The 22,546-nt window shown below is 41.9% G+C and overlaps 1 protein-coding gene across 1 annotated transcript in view; it reads left to right on the top strand.

Annotated features, from left to right (window-relative positions):
- Positions 1-574: 574 nt before the first annotated feature.
- Positions 575-22,546, top strand: part of CSK (C-terminal Src kinase) — a 30,546-nt gene continuing 8,574 nt past the window's right edge. Inside the window, exons 1-4 of the mRNA XM_053463418.1 lie at positions 575-1,189; positions 19,835-19,912; positions 20,121-20,234; positions 20,557-20,669. Of these exons, the coding sequence (XP_053319393.1) occupies positions 19,898-19,912; positions 20,121-20,234; positions 20,557-20,669 (242 nt within the window). The 5' untranslated portion in view covers positions 575-1,189; positions 19,835-19,897. The remainder of the gene's footprint in view (positions 1,190-19,834; positions 19,913-20,120; positions 20,235-20,556; positions 20,670-22,546) is intronic.

Genomic DNA, 22,546 nt, shown 5'->3' with positions numbered 1-22,546 from the left:
ATGTTTTTCACTTCGTAAAAGAAAACTACAAATATTAAAACGTGAGCTTCCAGGAGGGAGAGGCGGAAGCAATACTTAGGAAGACAAACAAGTCCTCACAAGTCGGTCCATATCAGGAATGGATTAAATCTTGCACGTATTCGGCAGGACACATTTCCGCACATACTTACATTTCAAATAAAACCCAGCTGGCGCTCCTTCTAAAACATGTGGCAGTGCAATACCTTTAACGCTTTGGAATGCACACAACCTACGTTTACCACAAAAGTATTGTTTCTGGTTAAATGCAACTCATGCCCCGCAGAAGCATGTTAAATACCAAAAGGTCCAACGACACAAAAAAAAAAAAGGAAGAGGCGGTCGCAAGAAAAAATGTGCCGAACACCCAGTGCATTCAAAGACCTATGCAAACGCTATTTAATAATTTGCGTGACATTACAGTCACAACTGATACGTAGCCTATCAATTGTTGTTTTTCTATTAAAAGATAAGCCGAGTTAAGTAAACAACCGTCGCCAAGCTCTACTCTCAACGCCTTCCGGCTTCTGCCATTCCCAAGATGGCGGCGGAAGAGGAGGAGGCGCAGTTGACGCCCCGCACCCTGGCTGGTCGCGCATGCGTAGTTTGGCGGGCGGATCTGGTACCGTTTCCTCTATCAGGGCCGCGTCTGAGGAGGAATTGCACGGGGCCTCGCTGATTAGCAGTACCGTCCAGCGGGAGCCTCACCCAACGTCTATGGGCTGCGGGGCCAGGTCTCGTCGGAGTCCAGTCCATCGCTTTGGATTAACGCCTGGTCCATTGTTCCCCAGCTCTGCCTTCCAGCCCTTATAATTAACCCAGTTCCTCATCACAGAGGTATCCTACTATTTAACAGCCAGCCCTGTCCATCAGCCCCCTGTCCCATTCCCCTTACGTTACAATTACATTGTAACCTGCTTATTTTAGTCAATATCCACAAATAACATCCTGTTTACTACCCCAGCCCTTTACCAAGTGCCTTTACTGTCAGTATAGGCAAGCCCCTTCATCTTCCCTTTTAACCCACCCTCGTCCATCTCATCTCCTGCATAGGCCTCTTCTCGCATACCCATCCCCCAAATCGGTTTTTCGAACACCCCTCCAATCCACACCCTGCACCCTTTTAATGGTTTTACATTCAATGGAAGACCCTGGATGTATGCACCTTCAGGTAAGACCTCTATTGTGTTCTTGCCACATAGAATGTATAGGTGTCAACTCCTTTCGCGTACATAAGTAATATTATACATACACACACACACACGTTCATTCATGCTCACACACACAGTCTATCTACACAGATGTGGAATTCACTCTCTTTGCCACCATTAGCTGTCACAGTCAGGGTAGGTTTCATTTGAAATCCATTTTCTCTCATAGAAGACATAAAAGTATCCTTTTTTTAAACTTCCAAATCATAATACATTTAGCATATCCTCTAAACCAAGCTGTTGTATGAGCTAATATTTCTTGGCTTGCGATACATTTTATCCTAAAGCTGATACATACTTGGGACACTTTCACGTTGTATTAAGTTAAATGTATTGTGCTTCTCCCAAGTAGATTTAAATATTTTTTTTATTTTTATTGTCTGCACGGAGCCTTTATTATTTCTTTGTAATATATTTTTATGATTTGAACATTTTGTGGTGGCTTGAGCTGTTCGTGTTCCCAGTAAAATATGAATTCAGAGGTGAAATATATATAGTAATCGTCAATATGTGCCATACTACAAAAATGTCATGGTCGCAGAAACACAAATCATTTTTCAATGATCTTTATCTTCAATATGAACGAACGTGGCGAATAAGCATCTCAAAGTGTTGGGTTTTTTTTGGCATGAACTGTGAAAAAGCTGGTTTGAAGTTAAACGTTTATGCATAATGTTCCCGTTACAATGCAGGAACCCTCCACGTTCCGGCTATTGACACAAGCTCTTCTGAGGTTACGTATGGCATATATTTATGGGAAGCTTCACAGCATTGCGTTTCTAAATAAAATATACTGGAGAATTTGTTTCTGCAATGTCTTTCGGGCCACTGTGTAACGTGTCCAGGCGCTGCTGCGAGAGCCACACCGTTGTGTCGGGGAACATTTCTGGTTATTAAACTTCAAATATATGATCAAAGCTGATCAGGCAATACCTAGAATGTCTATCTGCCAAGAACCTTGATGTACCAATAACCACCGATTTGAAGTTGCTTTTGTTAGTTTCCTCCTATGTAGCGGGCTACAACGCACAGAAATCTGGCCACTATTATGGCAAAATATCGGTAAGCTAATAATGTGTTGATGACATCACTTGGACAATGTGATGCAAAGAAAGATCTAAGCATGTCGTGACCTTATCGGTCTAAGTGTATTTTTGTTTTGCGTGGTAAAATCCAGCTGTGTATAAATAACATTGTTTAGGAGGGAGAAATAACAGATTCCAAATGATAATATAATAATAGGAGGTTGTTGCGTGAATAACAATATAGCAATCAGCAGAGCTCAAAGGTTGGAACTATATACGTTATCTCTTAGGCCAAGAGCATGTGGTGAGGCTGTTTGCACAGTCCTGCTTTACACAGCACTTTACCTGTTTATGTCTTGAAATGACAGCAGCGCAGTGTTTAAACAATGGCACTAAATGGGGAGGTCAGTAGATTTACTGCACGGGGTCTATATGTCCGCTCTCTGGGGATGCATGTCAGATAGAGGGCTGAGCCTGGCCGTCTGTGCAGCTCCAGCTGTCCAGCTTGGGTTGGATTGAAATGCTCTTGGACGGCCTGTCTTATCTCAGGGCTATTTTTACTTCGTTTGACCGTATTTCCTTGTGTTTGGATTTATTAAGACATTCTGTGTTCACATATATCCGCCTTGCCACGTTTACCTGTATTGTTCAGCCCAAAACTGGTGTTGCAGTGAATGAAAATAATTGAAAGTGTTTTCTTTAGAACCGCTAAATGAAGGATTACAAGTAAAAGCCTCTTTAAAGGGGAATTACCATGAAAAACTTTCTTTTTCTCCTTGAGCATCAAATACAGTAACTGTGGTTAGAAAGATAGCGTTTGATGGCAGATAAGAACATTTTGGTCCTTCTAGTATTCCTGCATTAAAGACTCAAACCTTAATCAGTCCTTGGGCTAGTCAAGCGATGACGAACCTACAGTACGCGTGCCACAATGGACATGTCAAGGCCTCTGTTGTGGCGCGCAGCGAGGTTGCCGACTGACCGGTTTATTTTTAAACAGGTGATGTCATATTCCGTCACTCGGCACTGTGATGGAGTACTGAAACAGAGGCCTTTTAGGAACAGACCTTGTGCTCCCACCACAGGAATTAAGAACTGTAAGAGATGGGGAGAAAGGGAAGCGATAACGATAGAGAAAAGGAGAAAGTAATGGGAAAGAGGAGAGATGGAGATATAGTGGTAGCAGCAAATGGGTTCCATCTGAGAAGCCACCAATCACTGTTTAATCCAAATATATATATATATATACCGTATTGGCTCGAATATAGGCCGCACTTTTTTCCCCCACTTTAAGTTTTTAAAGTGGGGGTGCGGCCTATATTCGGGCTCTAGCGCCCGACGCCCGGGACATGCAGTCCCGGGCGCCGGGCAGGCAGCGGGGTTAAGATACAGATCCCCCGCAGCGGTGCAGGGGACCTGCATCCTTCTCCCCGATACGCTCAGACAGCCTCCCCTGCCAGCACTTCCCACGGGGGGGGGTGCCGGCACGGGAGGTTATCTAAGCGTTTTACCTCTGCCCCCCCCTCCTCGACTTACCGGAGCAGACTCCCGGGTGTCTTGCGGGGCCGGCGGGAGACATTTACGCAATACGCGCATGCAACTTCCGGTACCGGAAGTTGCATACGCGTATTGCGTAGATGTCCCTCGCCGGCCCCGCAAGACACCCGGGAGTCTGCTCCGGTAAGTCGAGGAGGGGGGGCAGAGGAGGACAGCGACAGCGGCAGCGTATCGCGGGGAGGGAGGACAGCGGCAGCGTATCGCGGGGAGGGAGGACAGCGGCAGCGTATCGCGGGGAGGGAGGACAGCGGCAGCGTATCGCGGGGAGGGAGGACAGCGGCAGCGGATCTCGGGGAGGGAGGACAGCGGCAGCGGATCTCGGGGAGGGAGGGCAGCGGATCTCGGGGAGGGAGGACAGCGGCAGCGGATCTCGGGGAGGGAGGGCAGCGGCAGCGGATCTCGGGGAGGGAGGACAGTGGCAGCGTATCTCGGGGAGGGAGGACAGTGGCAGCATATCTCGGGGGGGGGGGACAGAGTGGCAGCATGTTTTTTTTGGTGCTTTTTTAAAGAAAAAAAACTTTTTCTTTAAAAAAGCACCAAACTTTTAGGGTGCGGCCTATATACGGGGGCGGCCTATATCCGAGCCAATACGGTATATATATATCTATATCTGCCAAGCTGTGTGATGTACGGTATGTTAGTGTGTGCATGTAAGGTAGTGTGACTATATGCTTGTGTGTGATGGATTTTTTTTTATTTCTTGAAGGTGAAAACAACACGGTGGTAGGCACCAACATGCAATGTTGGCACTTTGAGATCTTTGAGGTTTTCATGCAGAAAATTGGGGAAAACTGGTCTTTTAACCCTAGTATTTCTGCTTGAAGGCTGTTCCAAAAACATTTTTCTTCCTTGCATTGCATGAAAGCCCGCGATCCTCTAGATTATGACCGCTTGTTCTAACATTTCTCCTCCTTTTAAAGTTTGCAAGACACCTTTAAATACTTAAAAGGATTCACCCCATCCCTTCTATCCCTCCAGGCTATACATATTTTTATCCCTTAGAATTTCCAGAAACCTGATTTTGATCTTTTTTTTTTTTTTGTTCCAATGAAATTCCTTTATCTGGATACCTGGAGGCTGCCATGGTTTTCAGTTGTGATATTTTGGATGGCTGCCCATGCACCATACTGAGCTTATTCTTTGTGGCAATACTGAGGAAGTCTGTTTCTCCATACTTTCATTTAGTTATGTAGAGTAGGGTGATTATGACCGAGCCATTCTATTTTTGTCTAGTAGATTGAGCTTAGATAACAGTCTAGTTTGCCATGCAAATATGTAGAGGGATTCATCAGAATCCTCTTACCAGTAGACTTCTTCAGGAGGGCTGTAGTATCTCACAGACTTCACGTTACATCATAAAGGTCCAACTCCAGTATTTGGAACGCTTGGGAGTGCATTATTATGTAGGGCCACCACAGTCCTCCTTGTCTTGCAAACGTTTTTCCTGGGGACGGCCCTTTAGAATTTAACATGCGTTCAGGGCGTTAAAACCACAAGTCTCCTGCCGACACCCTCTTTAGTGAATAAACCTCATCAAACTGTGCATGTTTCACCTCGCTCTTTGTGATAGATTTGCAAGGTAACGGCATAGGACAGGAAAACATCAAAAGGAAGTAACGACAATACCCTGGTATAACAGGAACCATACTGCACTGAAAGGCTAATGCCATTAGTATTATATATTATATATTTTTTACACATATATAATTGTTTACATTTTAATGGTGGAAGTGGGGGGTGGCTGTCTGAAGGTATACACTTGCTTACATGCGCAGATAGCAGTCGCTACTTCCTAGCACTCAAGGGGGAAAAGAAAAACACACCAGAAGGGAGTCTCCTATTTATAAGATGGCCTTTTAAACAATATACATAGAAGACCCAGAGATGCTTCTTGACAAAGATTGATAAAAACATGCAAACTCCCAGAGTTTTAGATACTGTACATCCCTTGTTAACAATAAAATAGGTTAATTAGAATAAGGCTCAAACATTCTGGAGTGGGTTTCCCAAAGCCTAGTTTAAGGTAGAAAGCATCCCATCCCACGATATATTAAACTTGTATCCAGTAGATGTGATTGCATATGCACAAAGGTCACGGCATAGCTCGAGGTCGGCACAAATAGGAAAAGGGTTTAGGCTGTCTAATCATTATGAGGACATTTGCCCACAAGCATGCCAACCTGTCTACCAAAATATTTTTGAAAAAGTTTATTTTAGGAAATGTAATGTTTGTGTGCATTCATTTTATGTATTTCGTTTTTCTCTACCATTGCATGTAGTGATCAGAGAAAGGACCCTAGACCCTTTTGGGCCAGCTATGTAACATACATTCTCCCTTCCAGCACTGAAACATATGGTAAAACCCTAACATTTGTTTAGAATATTATATGCTTACTGCTGACTTGGATCTCTCCTGTTAACATAGATAAAACTATAACAAATAAACAGCCAACTAAATCAACAATGTATGCAAACATGTCTATTAGGTTTAACAAGATTTTTTATTTTTTTAAATGATTTTAGTTTAGGATCTTCGAGTTGAAACAAGAATATCCTCAGGCCCTGTTTTTCATAACCCTGTATAATTGATAACATATTCTACAGTGTTGAGTGGTGGGATTTAGCATTTTGTTATTTAACATCATGGATTCACATTCTCCTCCTCGCTCGTTAAATTGTCCATTACAGTCCACCGCAAGCCTGTCCCTGCTCCCACTACTCCCACTCCCCAGGAAGTAGATTATGTAACCATTTCCCTGCTGGCGGAAGGATCATGGCCCTTTCTATACATAGCTGCCCATGCACCTGTAAGTCATCCAGGAAGTGCCGTAGCCTGATGCATCCTTTTCTATTATTGTATTACACAATTTATCTGGAGGCCTGTATGTGGAGCATTATTACACAGATTACGCATTTATGGCTAAAAATAGCCGCATTACGATTGTTCCTCATTTTCTGTTTAAATCCATTTTGCATGCTCCTGTTTGCACAATAGCAAATATTTTGTGTTTCTAAAACAAGCACCGCATTACGCATCCGAGCACAGAGCGTTGTGTGATATGTCCTTATACCTTCCTTTTTGCAAAAAGGGATGTGTAAAATGCTAAGTTCATTCTGTGTAACTATAGTAACCTGCTATACAAACGTTACACAAGGTATTTTTGGTATTTTTTTTTCCTTTTGAGAGTCAAACAGTATATTTACTGAATGTATGCTGAGTGTTTGCATAAACACAGAGCTGTGTAGAAGTGTCCATTTTTGGATGTCCCTCTATAAACGCAGATGAATGTAAACTGACGCTCTCTGACACAGATGCTAACATTTCAGCAAACGGATATCCAATTAAAGAACTGATGTCTGCCCTTTTCCGCTATCTTTTCTGAATTGCTCGAAATGTTTTTATGTTCGCGTATCTTTACCGCCTGTCCTTATGCTATAATTTATTAATTTATCGGGTAGGTACTTCTTTGGTTCAGAGGGCTGGAAGTCTTGCTGTCCTTGATCAACTGAGCTGATTGGTAACAGAAAAGGTCATAGAGACATATAGAGTTGCAGTATGGCCTATCGTGGCTGGCCGTTCATCTCTATGGTTTCTGTGGGTTTTTTTGTTTGTTAGGAATATTATCCCAGCAAGCTCTCCCAGCTCTCTGATGCCGGAAGTACAAGCGCAGAAAAATGTTTATCACCTAAACCATAACAGCAGTTACTGTGAGGCAAGTGTGCTTGTAATATAGAAGGAGATGTTACTAATACTTTTCTTCTTTTCATAATACCTATATTTGGTTTTGTGGTTTTGTCATTTATTGTATATAACCCTGCTTCCCAACATTTTAAGTGTTAAACCACTATGAATAGCTGATTTCTTTGCATTTGTATTTGAAGGGATAGCTGTGATGTGTGTTAAATATACTTACCGCTTGTCATCACCAGTGTTGCCCGCGCGACCGCCGCGGGCAGAGATCCTTGCTCCAGTGCGTATGCATGTCACTGCTGACACCCACCAGAAGTTCACTTGAGGACAGGAAAGCCTCAGCTGGGTCATTCTAGACCGGGCTCTCCCATTCCTTGCCTGCTGGCTAATTGCAATTTTTGCAATCTGCAGCACAGGGCTATGAAGCCCTGCTTGCTGATCAGTGTGACCAACACAAACCTATCAGAAGGATGAGAGGGCGCAAAATCATTTAAGATTTAAGAGAAAAAAGTGGAATTTAGGCTAAAGATCTAGCTGACTACTTTAATACTTCTGTGTTTACAGAGGAAGCTAAAGATGAGGGACCCTTATTAGCAAAGAGAAATAGGGTGACGTGTAAAATAGATGTGTTTACAGAGGAGGAAGTTCTACATCTACTCTCCAAAGTAAAAACAGAGAGAAACAATATTATACTCTGGGACAGAAGGGGTTAAATGCTTTCTCAGTAGCCCTGTCTGTGATTTGTTAACTGCCCCTTTAAACATGTTAGCAGGGCATGCACTGAAAGTAAGATTATGTCCAACAACATCAATTATATTCACATGGACGTTTAGTAGGGTGAGGGAATGTTTAGTAGGGTGAGAGAATGCTGTAGATTTTGTAAAGGTGCTGTTACTTTGTTCACACTAGTTCTTCCACATTCATATTGTAGTCAAGTGAAAAGGAAGCTGGTGGTGAGCAATGATACATAACCACGCTGGCTGCTTGAATTACAGTATTCACATGTATTCTTTCGGTTTGCGTTTAGTTTTTTAGCTTCGCCATTGAAGTTGCTGTGCTAACAGAGGTTGGCACACAGACTCTCGTATGCTAGTTCTGGAAGAGTAATTTTCTTCGTATGTAAATGTCCACTGTTATGTCGGAGCATCAGTTCCTCTTTTTTTTTTTTTTTTTTTTTTGCAAAAATTTGCATTTTAAATGCTGTCGCCACCCAACCCTGCTTCCTCCGTCACCCCTTCCTTCCCCGCACAACAAGGAGTTGCACTAGCATCAAAATTCACATACAAGCCCCTCTGTGTAAGTTTGCCTTTGTGAGATCTCCATTATATATTTTATTAATAAACTCCATTATAAATTGGAAAGGCAGCTATGGTTTTGCAAATCTTTTTCTTATGAGTTAAAAAGGAGGCCGTGATTTTCCTTGCTGTATTATCGGCTACAAATTTACTGGCGGGCTATACATCTACCATGGTTTCTAAAATGTTAGCGCTTGTCGTATTTCCGCTGACATCTTCCCCTTCAGAAATATAACTTAAAAAAAAAAAAAAAAAAAAAACACTTCCAGAAGTTTGCGCTGGAAGACAAATGAGCTGCAATATATACACTGTGTAATAAGTGTCCTGCTCTTCCCTGAGCCCATGTCTCCCTCTGATACAGGATGCTGAGCAGACAGAGTCGCGGGGCAGTGTAACAACTGTATTTTCACTCAATAAACTGTGACAATGGCCCAGTGTTCTCAGCTCTCTCAACCAGAAGGCATCCAGATTACATGTACACACAGTCACCGATCACTGACGTATGAGAGTGTTTTCTGCTAACTCTGCTATGGGATGCTCGATACATTTGAATGAATGAATACAAAGATCTATGGGATGTGTACATCAAGAAGCCCGTAGTAGCTGGGAAAGCATCTTGACGAGGTGGACTTCAATATCCATTGGATTTCTCAGTTTCTGACATGTATTTGAACAAATACAAGTGCTCAGTAGAGTGCGTGAAAATAATGTATTTGCTTGACGTGTGAGAAGACGGCATAAATTGTTTCATATCACTTGCTTAAAAAAGAGAATCAGCACATCCATATTTATATTAAAGATGCAAAATAGGCTAAATGTATCTTCCTCATGGGGAAAGCCCGTAGAAGGCTTCTATCCAGGTCCTGTGCCAATCATTGTTTGAAGCTTGGTTAGATCTTATGAAGGGAAAATATGTTAGGAATTATTATGAAAAGTTTGAATTTGCAGTGCAACTGTGTGCATACTCTAGAAACATCTACACGTCTTAAACTGTGGTGGCAGGGTGTGGTCCACCTAAATGTCAGATAGTCTTGGCCAAATGCAGTTATTGGGCAAGACTAAAACTTGAGTAGAACAGTTTTTAGAGTGCTCGGTACACATAAATAAAATAGCCTAATGTGAAGCTTTGGTACAGCAAGAGAGGAAACGTTGTCAAGAAGAGAGCTTGTGGCAGTAGAGGGGACCTTCATGGTTTTAGTTCTTTGCTCAGTGCTCTTGGAGACACAAGCTGATTAGAAATAATTCTATATGTTACAGACCTGTTACCTGGACATCTCTGTAGACAAGAGATATTGTTACTGAAAAGTATATTGTTATGGATTAGGTTCCACAGGCGTTCAAGCATGGCTTTTGTGGACAACCCCAATAAGACTGAGCATAAATCCTAATTGTTGTAGTCTTGTTGAAATACAGGCCTTCATTTAGCCTATTTTCCATCCTTAATATAAATATGGATGTGTAGAATCTTTCTCATGCTAGCAAACCTGAAGTGATCCGAAACAATTTATGCCACCTTTTTAGGCAAAGACCGTTATTTTCACGCACTCTCCTGAGCACTTTTTGATTACTTTTTCAAATATATGTACAGAAACTGAGAGATACAATGGACTTTCAAGTCAACCTCTTCCTGTTACATGAATGAATGGCATTCAAATTGTGGTATGAAAAAAAAATCCCCCAATGAAAGCTTTGGTAATCACGCAGATCCTGAACACAAAGCTTGGTATACAGATGTTTTTTATGTATATGTTGATCAGATGCCCGTACATTTGTAAAAATGAAGTCCGACTGTCTTGGGTGGAAACATCTCTGCGGATACTAAAACTCTTCTCATCTTGCAGAATGTTAGAGGCACGCAGGAAATTGCACGGCAAATGAATACAGATCTGTGACATAAAACCAGAGAGAGGCAATTTACTCAGAAACATGGTTCCTCTGCCCCTCACGGGATTACGACCGCGCCAACGCCAAACTGATACCAGAAACATGCTTTTAGAAATAATTTATCATCATGTCGCTTCAAGACCAAAGTGCTTTCATTTACTAAAATAACACAGATGGCACTTTTCTTTTTGACATGACCTCTGTTATATACATGTTTATTTTTTGTGGGCGTTTCCCTTAAAGAAAGCCACATGCAGGGGTAATCTTGAAAAGTTCCGCTTTCTGTCTTGTCTCTTTTCTCATTGCGTTTGAGCAGTAACAGCAGGAACTTTTTTCTACTATAAAACCTGTCACTTTGCCAGAGACGTTTGGTTCATAGACGTTGAAGCATGATCTTTGATTCTACCTATATGCGAGTATTCTGGGGATGTAAAAGAACGCAAACACCTTGAAGGTCATAACCTGTGGTGTATTTTGGCCCAGGTGGGTGGCAGCTCCTCTACCACATCCCTGATCTTCTCAACCAGCCTACTAGCACTATAGAGGGCTGTGTCGACTAAGCACAGCCTGTAATGTCATTCCACCCATCTTCCTTTGTCCTGATGTAATATCCCGTCACCCAGTTGATGGCGGAACAGGCGGCTGGTGGCGCAGCCCTGACTTATCCCTACGGCAGAGCCAAACATAAATACGCCATTGATCATAACTTTATTAATCAAGAGCAGTTTTTTTCTAAATAAACTATATTTAATTCTTAACACAATTAAGTGTATTGTGTGAAATGATTTGGAGGTGCTTTGGTGAATTGCAGTCTTCAGTTTTAACAGGGATGCTGTAAAAGTTAGGAAGGCTTTTTTAACAGTAAGTAAGAATTTTTAGAATTAGATAAATATAGAAAAGGAAGTGTTTTTTTTTTTTTTTTTATTGAATGTGTCTGCTTCAGTCAATTGCGTCATCACTCCTGTTTTACATGAAACTTGCATAGAAGCTGCTGTATTTAAAAAATAATCTGAGTATTGGTTTAATGTAACTGCCACATAACCCCGTGGCACAGGTCATAAGCCAAGTAATATGTGTGCAAACATTTTACATGGACTCCATACATATACTCGCAAAACACTCATGTTCAGATAGCATACATGTGATTTGGTGGCTGCTGCTACTTTATCAGGGGCTTTTTTAATGGCTAATTCTAAGAGAAGATTCCCTAGACGGTACACAGTTCTCTGAAGCCACGTGAGGTTAAACTAAAGACCTTCGAATAGCTTCTTTTAACAAACACTTACCAAGTATTAAATTTAGCCCAGAGTGTGCCTTTATTTACCCAACCAGACCCCTTTTCTTTGCCGGTTTTCCTTTTTTTTCTCAGCAATGGTGCTTTTGGAGTCCTGTCGTTTCCATCATTAGGCATACATTGCATCTAGGAATGAAAAAGTTAAACTTGTCCCACCCTCGAGCTAGAATGATCTTTCTCCTATCACTTGGTTGGCATACAAGGCTGTGATTGTTATGGCATCTAACACATAATGAGTATTTTGTCCCATTAACGGCTAAAGGAGTATAGAAGCAAAGTTAGAAAGAATGACTGTTGATAAGATTGGCCGCAGACTTTGCTTCTCCGTCCAAAAAGCATTGCCAAATGTCCAAGTTAAATGTCAGTAAGAAACACCCTTGTCGCTGACCGCTCAATCTACCACATGAGCCAAATGTAAATGAAAGGCAATGGGGTTTTGTGTGTTTTGCGTATGTTTCATTGATCGAGCCTTGTGGCCCTCTTCTTACCAAGGAGAACAGAAATCTATGGTTCATATTTAGAATAAGCTAAATGCGTAACAGCAGGAATATTTCATTTTTTTTCATGGTGATTACACCACACTTAGAAATCCCGAATTGCCCTTTAGACATATTCCCCATGTTTCTCATGCTTCTGAAAGTGCCGTTTGTCGTCTTTTTGTAAATTCCATTCCTTTTATGTCCAGTCCTAGCAAAAAAATAATAAAAAAATATATATATATATATAGCGCAATACATTTGTTTCAAGGCTGTTCCAAGTCGCCACTGCCTGTTCTGTAAGATAGTTCTTCCCTTTAAACTTCAGTATGTGAGACCTCTCTGGTTATCACAATCTGCTTGAAGTACGATTTAGTGCTGCTTTGCATCACAAATACATTATTTTGGCATTGATTATGTTTTCTGTGTTAATGAACGTGTGTAAAAGAGCCACAGAAAGAGATGCGTCTTTCTGTGCAAAGTTCAGTACTCGCCGTGGAAAAGTTGCAGAACTGCTCCTGCTTAGACAGCTGTAGGAATGTAAAGAATGGGGAGCCTCCGATCTTCCTAATTGACCCTTAACCATTCGTAGACACAGACCCCTGGAGCACAAGCACAGAAATAGTTTAGCAGAACATTGCCAAAAGTAAATTACGTGCTTCCAATTTCAAGAGTAAAATGTTATCCCGTAGCAGATTTTATTGTTTACGTTTCATAGTAGTAATTCCTCTCTGTCCCATCTCCTATCGAAACAAGCCTGTGGAATCCTGATAATAATGATCAATAACGCAAAATCTGTATCACCCTAGTCTATAAAAAGCCACCTTTCGTGTGTACTACGGCACTAGAAATCTCAGCTTCCTCGTTTCGGGATCTGCAAGGACCCCCTTCCCTTTTTTGTTCTTGTAAAAAGGGAAAACCACCCAAAAATGTCTTTTACTTGTGTCAGATAAAAGCTTCTATATATATTGTTTTTATAAAGTGTCCTAGTTTTCTAATCTACTAGTGAAGCTCTGACTCCTCATCATAGTGCCTTGGGGTAAACAATAGAAGGTCACCCAAAATATAACACGCCTGACAACAATGGCACAAACAAAAAAACTAACCTTCGTTAATGTATCAAGCCTTTTATACGGAAAAGGAGATATTTTTTTTATCGTTGATCTACAAATCGTAGAGTGACATATTTACAGCAGAATCTTGTTGAGTGGTCAGTGCCATTTAACACAATACAAATATGACCTCTTATTTAAATTGTGAGAGATGTCATTATGTTGTGTCTGTGTGTTAAATCTCTACCTCACCCTGAGGAATTTGTGATGAAGCCGTACAGAGGAATTGCACGGTTATACGGTTACAGGCAATCACCGGCAATAGAGGCTCTTCTCCAGTCTGCTACTAGAGTCCACGGAGTCCGGTGTCAGCCGACTGTAGGGTCCGGATACAATCGTCACTGCGAGAGAGAGAGACGCTTGTATGGAGCACCCTGGCGATGCCGGTGGAGGGTGTCAAGATGTCAGTAGTATATATATTGGAACTTTAAATACATTTTTAAAAATAATAATCTGAGTTTTTTTAGTACAGGATTCAGTTATAATCTTATCTCAGGTCGGAGATCTGTTGCTGTGTGGGTTGGCGGTTTGCTTGGTATCGGATCCCTGCTGCCCCACCCAAACAATCGGGGTGGGTGAAACCTTAGCATGGCCTTTTCATTGTATTTAACCCCATCCATATAGTGGTATTTATAGAAAGAGCAGTTGTATACAGAAATATGTATGATCCTCCGGGTGCTGTTCATTGCTAAAGAAGTGGCAACAGTTGCTTTAACAACCCGACAGATGGATGGGATCAAATTCAAAACCCTTAAATATTTATCATTAATTTTAGACGCATCACGCATGTGTTGGATAATTGTTACATGCGTTTTGTAGAACATCCCTAGCGCCATTGACCACTAGCTTAACACCAACCTTTTCTGTTACGAATAGAAATATGCACGATTTTGTGTCTCAAAAAATATTAGAAGCAAAGAAGATAGGATCCACACTATTTAGTTTTCTTTCTTTAAACCGTGTGAAGTAATAATAATCTTATCCGTTGGGAAAACGTGTAACGTTTGCGTCTTCTGTGTAGTCTTATCATGCTGCCTTGTGATACACAGTGAAATCACGCAGACACTGACACTCTAACTAAAATCGTGTTTGTGTGGAGGAAAGGATTACATTGGACAGGCGCAACTTAAGCATGGCTGTAAAGTGTCAGCTCAGTGTGTCGTTAAAACAGGGGAAGTCACCAGTAATGTCATATTATGGACAGCCTCCTGGTCTATAGATGGGTCTTCCCCTTTAAAATCACACAAATGGCAAGCAATCCAGGGAGCGTGGGCAGGTGTATGCCTGAAATAAATACTGTGTGTCCTTGCCACTGTAGCTCATAGACATCACCCAAAAATACTCCTTGTAATCATGTCAGGTTTTGTCTTGATGTTGTTGTGTGCACATCACATACGCTCGCCTGAGAGAACTTCCTGGGTCTTTTTATTTGGCTGTTTGGAATACTTTCTAGGTTGCAAGCTAGTTTGAGCAGGGCCCTCATTACTTCATGTTATGTTACGAATTCCTTGTTATGTCTAGTTTATCCATTGTACAGCGCTGCGTAATATGATGGCGCTATATAAAACAATATATAATAATGGTGATCAAGGAAGATTCTTTAGAGTGTAGAACTGTACACATTTTTCTATTCCAACTCGCATTATCAGCAGTGGTAGTTCAGATCCTAAGCCGTCTAGCACGTTCATGGAATATTTTATCGCCAAGGTCAGTGGGTCTACACATTGCCGTCCTTTCCTATCCGTTCCTGCTGCTCCTTCTGGAAGCCCTTTTCTCTCTTGCCTCTTACATTTTCTTTTTCTCGCCCCCTTTTACCCCTCACATCCATTCTTCTTTTAGGTTTCTCAAAGCACTACCCAAAATAGCAGCAAACAGCTGGGATTTTGAAATGTTTCTCCTTTCCCCTTAACTGTCCCGGCTGTGGAGTTTTTGTATATTTATCCTCATACCATAATGTGCTCTCTAGGGAGACTTCATTCTCTTTTAATAAGCTTTGCTTTTATTAACATGAAGGCCGCGATGTAAATGTGAAGCCTCTGCCTGAGGAACGGCAGGACAATCTTTACAAGGCAGTCCATTATTTCTCAGACCGTAACACAAGTATATGCTGTCGGGACAGCTTTGTGGGACGTTGGTGAAAACATGTTTCAATTGACATTCGAATGTCAGTGACATATTCAGTGGCCCACTTGACTAGACAATATGCCTTTGGCTGAACACATCACTTGCTACTCATGCTCGTGGGCTGTAAACTCACTCCCACCCAGCTCCAGCGCTGCTTCATGCAGGAGTTTCTGCCAAATGTGGAGACAGCGAAGAGGTGGGATGCTGCAGCTATTTTCCTTTATTTAACCCATTGCACCCAAGGCAGACCTTGGGAACTGTCATTCACCCCCATGCAGGTCTTGTGCAATCATGTCCTTTATGAATGAAGCTTCACGTGATGCTCCATGAGGAGTGGGAGCTGCTGAACAAGCAGTGCATGGGGCACGCAAACTGCTATGGCTGGGTGCTTCCTCCCCACCTGCACATAAATTCACAAATAAAACAACAAATAAGAAAAAAGGAGCTACATGCATTTTTTTCTCTCTCAAAGAAATGAGCTGATGAGGCCCTCATCACACTCAACCTAGCTGATAAGGGTGATGGAAATCGTGGGCGCATGAGTGAAGCAAAGTGAAAGTGTGTCGTCGTTTTTAATCTAAACTGTGTCTTGCATTATGTCATTTAACCCCTAGATTGTAAATTTGCGAGCAGCGCCCTCCTTGCCAAGTGTATAGGTTTTTCTTAGTCTGTCTATTCTATTGCTCTCCAAAAAATATATCGGGGCTAATTTGTGTGGGTACACGAAAAAATAAAAAATGAGAATAGTTAAAGAATCCTAATGTAAAAATGCAAAAAAACAGGTTTTAGGGTGCAAAATTCTTCAGACCCCTGGTCTGCTCCCTTTAATCAACTTTAGTATTCTATGCGGTTAGGATCAGGTTTATTGTAGGTATACGTTGGTCCAGAGCATGTTATTACATTGCTAACATGTGCGATGTGTGCTTTCTCTTGTATGCGTCCGAGTCGGTGTTGTGATACAGACTTATGAAGTCTCACATTTTTCTACAGGCAGATTTACGGAACCGTAGGGCCAAGTTTGCTTTGCTGCGAGTATAAGCGGTAATCGAGCCATGATCGCCCCCGTCTGCGGGCGTCGGTGAGCCGGATCCACGCTGCAGCACTAAACCGCTTCCTGAACGGCAACTTTTTTTCAGATCACTAAAATAAACTCTGCCGTTTGTTACATCAGCAAGGCTTTCTTGTACAGAGTTGGCCCTCGTCCAGCACGTACGCGGTTTTCTTTTTGTCTCTCTAACCAAATGCATGTTACGAATGCTTTGGCCTGATGACACTTGGCTTGCTGATTAAAATATGAATTGGGATGAACAGAAACTTAACCAAAGTCCACTCGATAGCATTTGGAGAAGGGGAAGGCACGCGTGATTAAAGAAACGTTAACGTGTTTACGTAGGGAAGGCACAGATGTGTTTGCCGGATTGTGTTGTGTAAGAAGCAAAAAAAAGAAAATGCGTGTGGTGTGGATATGCCTGATTTATATTTCATATTTTATATATTTTATAAATATGCCATGCCATTTACAACAGGCAGCAATGCATTCTGGGTCTATAAACTATAATTGTGGCTGTACCAAAACTTCACACAGCCACATAGTAACAGTGTATATTATCGCTACGTGTTTTATAGAGCGCCGACAATGTATGCGGTGCTTCTTACAGCACACACAGCCACAGGGTACGATGAAACTAGTATCGGCAGATTACGACGAATGGATACGTTTGGTAAAGATCCCTGCTTACAATCTAGAAGATATCATGTAGAAACTCCACAAATAGAGTATTTTTATGCAAATGCCAGTGACCCCCCCCCCACACACAATGTGTAGCTAAAGGGGAACACTATCCATAAATGCCATCGCTAGTACTGTGTTAAAGAAATATCATTGAAATTGTCCAGCTCTCCATTTATAAAAGGGTTCTACTTTTTGCATAATGTTTTTTAAGGCAGCTTCATATTCTTTTATATGTATCCTAGTTATGACAAAAAGTCTTTGAAGTAAAGGATTTCATTAGCATTACCATAAACAATCACTTCAGCGTGGTGTTTGAGCAGAGAGCCACCTCAATATCACATGCTGGTTATGATTGTTAGGATCCAGAAGGTGTGGCTTTCCCTTTAAAATGTCTTCTTTAATGACCACAGCTTATGTTATTTCATACCATACTCTATTTACTTATTAAATGCACTGTAATGGCTATTATTTTGTTCCTGACATCTGCTTACGTTATCCCAATACACTAAAACCGACGCTTCCCTACCTGCGCTTTGCCAGTGGACGGATTGTGGCATTAGTAGCAAATCTCAATTCCCCGCTAGGCAGATCGCTATGTTTTCAGGGATGCTGTGGGAGAAAAGAATGAATAGCCCCACCATGGCCGTGCTCACTTTCACCCATCTATCATCACCCATTGTTATGTCTATTCCCTTGCAACAAAGCCATTTTCATGGATGCGGTGTTGACTTCACACACAAGCATTGTTAATCGTTAACTTACACAGCATCATCTTATGTACAAATCAAACTGTTTTATTCCTGTACTTCCCCTTATTGTTATCTGATCTATCCATGTCCCTGAATTAATTACCACGTATTCCACATAGATCATTTCCTTTCTTTCCCTATGCCACATAACACTATGCGTGTCCACCTCCTCCTTCCACATTTGTTTCCTATTTTATTGTTTTTATATTTTTTGTTCAAGAAATGGGTTTGCTTTACAAAAAAAAATAGAACAATTAAGGCAGTGAGCCTAACTATTCGACAGCATAGTATTTAAAACCTTAACATTGCGAAACAAAACTGTCCTGGAGAATGGAACGGGCTTAACTAGTCGGCACATTCTTGTGCCAAATAGGAACTAATAATAGACTATGTCTGAGAAGGGACCGCCTCTGTCTGTGTTCAGGACTCAAGTGTGCACCATACGACCTCTGCAATTCAGGAGCCGTCAAACCGAAAAACTCAAGCAAAGCCAAACATTGACATTAACTGTGCAGCAAAACATAGACCCCATCATTAACGTGCCTGGGAACTTCCCATGGCAGGCTACCCAGAGCTCTCGCTCTTCTGAAGGAGCTGTTTTATGAAGGGTTGGAGATAACTGGCCATGTAGGTTGTGTTACCCCCCGCATGGGGTGGGACATGCCTTAATTAGTAGTGAGTTGAGGGGAGTGGGCATGGTGAAATGAGTGAAGTGGAGCAGAGCTTCACCCAGACACTTTGGGTCAAACCCAGAGAGTGCCCAGGTATGATCATTAGCTTCCTGTACTGGAAACAAGAAAACAATGTATAGGGTCTTGCGAAAACATAAGCTCATTGGTTCTCTGTGACAAAGCTGTAGTAATGCTAGTCATCCTAAATTACCCCCTTTGCTTTATATAAGACGACCCCCCAAACCTTTAATCTTAATGAAAGAAAAAAGGCTTAACAGTTTCGCAGATCTGAGGTCTTAATAACCGACAACTTGGATTTTTTTCCCCAGGATATTTTTACTTGCTCATCTTATAACTGAGCAAGTACAACAGATAATGTGATGGGGAGTTGAGCCAGTATTATTCCCACGCTGTGGGACTGAGCGGTTATAGTTGGAATCTCTTAGTGTTCCCTAGTGAACCTCTTCCAAAGTCTTCTCTGTGACTGTAATTGGGTCAACAAACCTACTGAACCAGGAAGTTATGGAATGTATTTCATTATTTCATCTCATTTCCCTGTTACTCAACTATTATTTTTTTTATTTTAAACTACACACAGTTTTTATATATGGGTATAAGAGTTTCCACGACCTTTCCCTTTTTTCTTCTGTTGCTCCTTTTTCTGGTCTTCTATCCTCCTCTTCTTTCTCTTCTTGTCTTTTTCCTTCTTGGGAGGTCCTGTTTTGGGTACTGTTGACTCTCCTTGCGGGGAGTTTTCCTCGTGCTTCTGTACTTTGTACTTTTGACGGTTCGTGACCCGCTGCGCCGGGTACTTTTTCAGTATTTGTACCTTCTTGTTCTACTACTGGACTCCCTTATATTTCTGTTCCCCTTTTTGAAAACTTAATAAAAACATATTTACAAAAAAAAAAAAAAAAAAAAAAAAAAAAAAGAGTTTCCACGAATCTATCCTATATATAAAGTGTCTTTAAAAGTCTATGCTTTGTCTCCCACAGGTCTGATGATAATCTGCAGCATAACATCACTCTGAGACACTTTTTCCAGACCCCCCTCCCAACATGTCCGTGATGCAGGTAATACACGCCTTCACCTTCCTACTAACACGCGGTATACTCAACACTGTGGTTTGTCTGTGATGTGCCCGGTCTCTTTACTTCTGGTTTTAATGGACTCAATTAATCAGTCACAGTCACTTATTCTCTGTAACTTGCATTGTAATTGTAAAATCTGTTTGCTATCCAGCACTGTTACTAAATCACTGTATTTTTGACTTGTTCTCAGAGTGTTTGGCAGACTGGCACAGAATGCATTGCTAATTATGACTTCCATGGGAAAACTGACCAGGACCTTCCATTTACTAAAGGAGAGGTTCTAACCATCGTTGCGGTGACTAAGGTAACGGCGGACAAACTTCTAATTCCAGATCGCCCACTTAATTTGTTGCATAAAAAGGCTAATAGTAATAATTGAGATTCAGGCTTCTTCACATAAAATGCTCACTTTTTCAAAACACTGCCTCTGTTTATTCTCAGCCGAGTTAACCCACACGCATATCTGAGGCAACCATAACAATGATGCAATGCATAGACTGTTTAATGCCCTACTTGGCACTTATGTTAACACTTTTATTAATGTTTGTTGTTTTTGAGAGTTGTTAATGTTGCTCTATATGATTCAGGTGATTCTAGTCGATCATTTTTTTTAATGGTCTCTGCAGGACACCAACTGGTACAGAGCAAAAAACAAAGATGGACATGTTGGTTTTATCCCTGCCAACTATGTACAGAAGAGAGAAGGTGTGAAGTGTGGAACCAAGCTGAGCCTAATGCCGTGAGTACTGTCTAAAGACTATCTTATTAAACACGCAGGTAGAGCATCCAATACCTGTGTGAAACCTACATGACTGTCTGTCTGCTCTTCTAAATGACTTAGTGGGCCACAAAGAAATGTTAACGCATAGTGCTTTCCTCTACATTTATGTGTCAGTAGTATTGCTATTATGGTTAAGTCTTCACATTAGAAAAGGAAAATGTTTCATTGTAAAATAAGCCTGCATGCTGATGTGGCAAAAAGAATTAGACTAGTTCTGATTTGCAAATCTTTTGCAGACATTGTATGTATAAAAGGAAAATGTGAGTCTCGCAGTAGTTTATTATTCTTATTTGCTAGTGTATCTCAGGTGCATTGTGCACGGAATTTCACCTTTGACATTTGAAGACTTTACGCACTGCAAATTCATGGTACGCTCCTACAACTACTCCCAATCTCTCTCTTGCTAAACAACTCTACTTCTCAACCCTCAAAACCTCCCTTTTAACCCACAACGCCCCTTTTCCACCTGCAGATCTCTTCTCTGTCCCTCCATACCCACACCACAAACCTCTCTCAGTGCCCAAGATCCTGCCACTCCCTTCAAAGCCTGCTCTATTCACCCCATTCTTAAAAAAATATCTTCCTTAGACTCCACCCGTCTGATAGACCTCACTATCTCTGTCCTTCTTTTTGCCTCTATGTTCCTTGTACATATTCCATTCAATTGTTTCACTTCCCCCTCTCTAATTCTCTCCTTGACTGTCTACAGTCTGGTTTCAGACCCCTTCACTCTACGGACACAGCTCCAACAAATCCGATCTTGCACTGTGCCGAAGAAAAAGGTTCCCCCCTTCTAATACTCCTGGATCATCTTGATCCAGGAGTATTAGTATTCTTGGATCTTCTTGACTCACTTTCTTCTATAGGTATACAAGATACAGCTCTCTACTTTATCGCCTCATATCTATTGTTTCTTCTCTAGCAAGACATCTGCTGTTCTCTCATTACACATCATCCTTTGGAAAACTCATTTGGCTTCTGGTATCACCTACCTGGATCCTCCTCTCCCCTCCCCCGCCCCACTTACCAGTGCTTCTGAGCCCCCGGTGTGCAGCCGGGGCAGCGTGTAGATAACTTCGCATAAACAATTTACTCTGCAGCTGGAAGGAGGCGTGGCTAGCAGCGGGCGTTGTCTGCGTCCATCGCGCAGACCTTCCCCGGCTGTCAGAGATCAGAGTTCCCCGCACCGGTGCGGCACTGGCACTGGTGCGGGGAATTCTCTCTGACAGTCGGGTAAGGTCTGCGCGATGGACGCAGACAACCCCCACTATTAGCCACACCTCCTTCCGGCTGCAGCGTAAGTTGTCTAGCTACAGAGGTGGTATGCTTCTCTGAAGTAGAATTTTGAGAATCTACACGCTGCCCCGGCTACATGACAGGGGAGTCAGAAGCACTGGTAAGTTTGGAGGAGGGAGGGAGTGTTAAATGGGGGGTATAAGGCATTTCTGGAGGCAGTGTTCTATGAAATGCCTTTTAACCCCCTTAATGCCACTCTGCCTCCAGAAATGCCTTAAATCTCCCTATATGCCACTCTGCCCCATAATATGCCTTTTAACCCCCTTTATGCCAGAGTGGCATATAGGGGTATAAGGCATTTCTGGAGGCAGAGTGGCACATAGGGGGTCAAAAGGCATATCATGGGGCACAGTGGCATATAGGGTTAAAAGGCATATCATGTGGCACAGTGGCATATAGGGTTAAAAGGCATATCATGGGACACAGTGGCATTTAGAGGGTTAAAAGGCATATCATGGGACACAGTGGCATATAGGGGGTATAAGGCATTTCTGGGGCAGATGTGCATAACGGGGGGGGCAGGTTGGAAAATAGAAGGA

Source organism: Spea bombifrons, chromosome 4 (assembly GCF_027358695.1).
Source record: "Spea bombifrons isolate aSpeBom1 chromosome 4, aSpeBom1.2.pri, whole genome shotgun sequence".
NCBI classification, from domain to species: Eukaryota; Metazoa; Chordata; class Amphibia; order Anura; family Pelobatidae; genus Spea; species Spea bombifrons.
The sequence above is the reverse complement of the archived record's forward strand: the minus strand, read 5'-3'. Positions and strand labels throughout refer to the sequence as shown.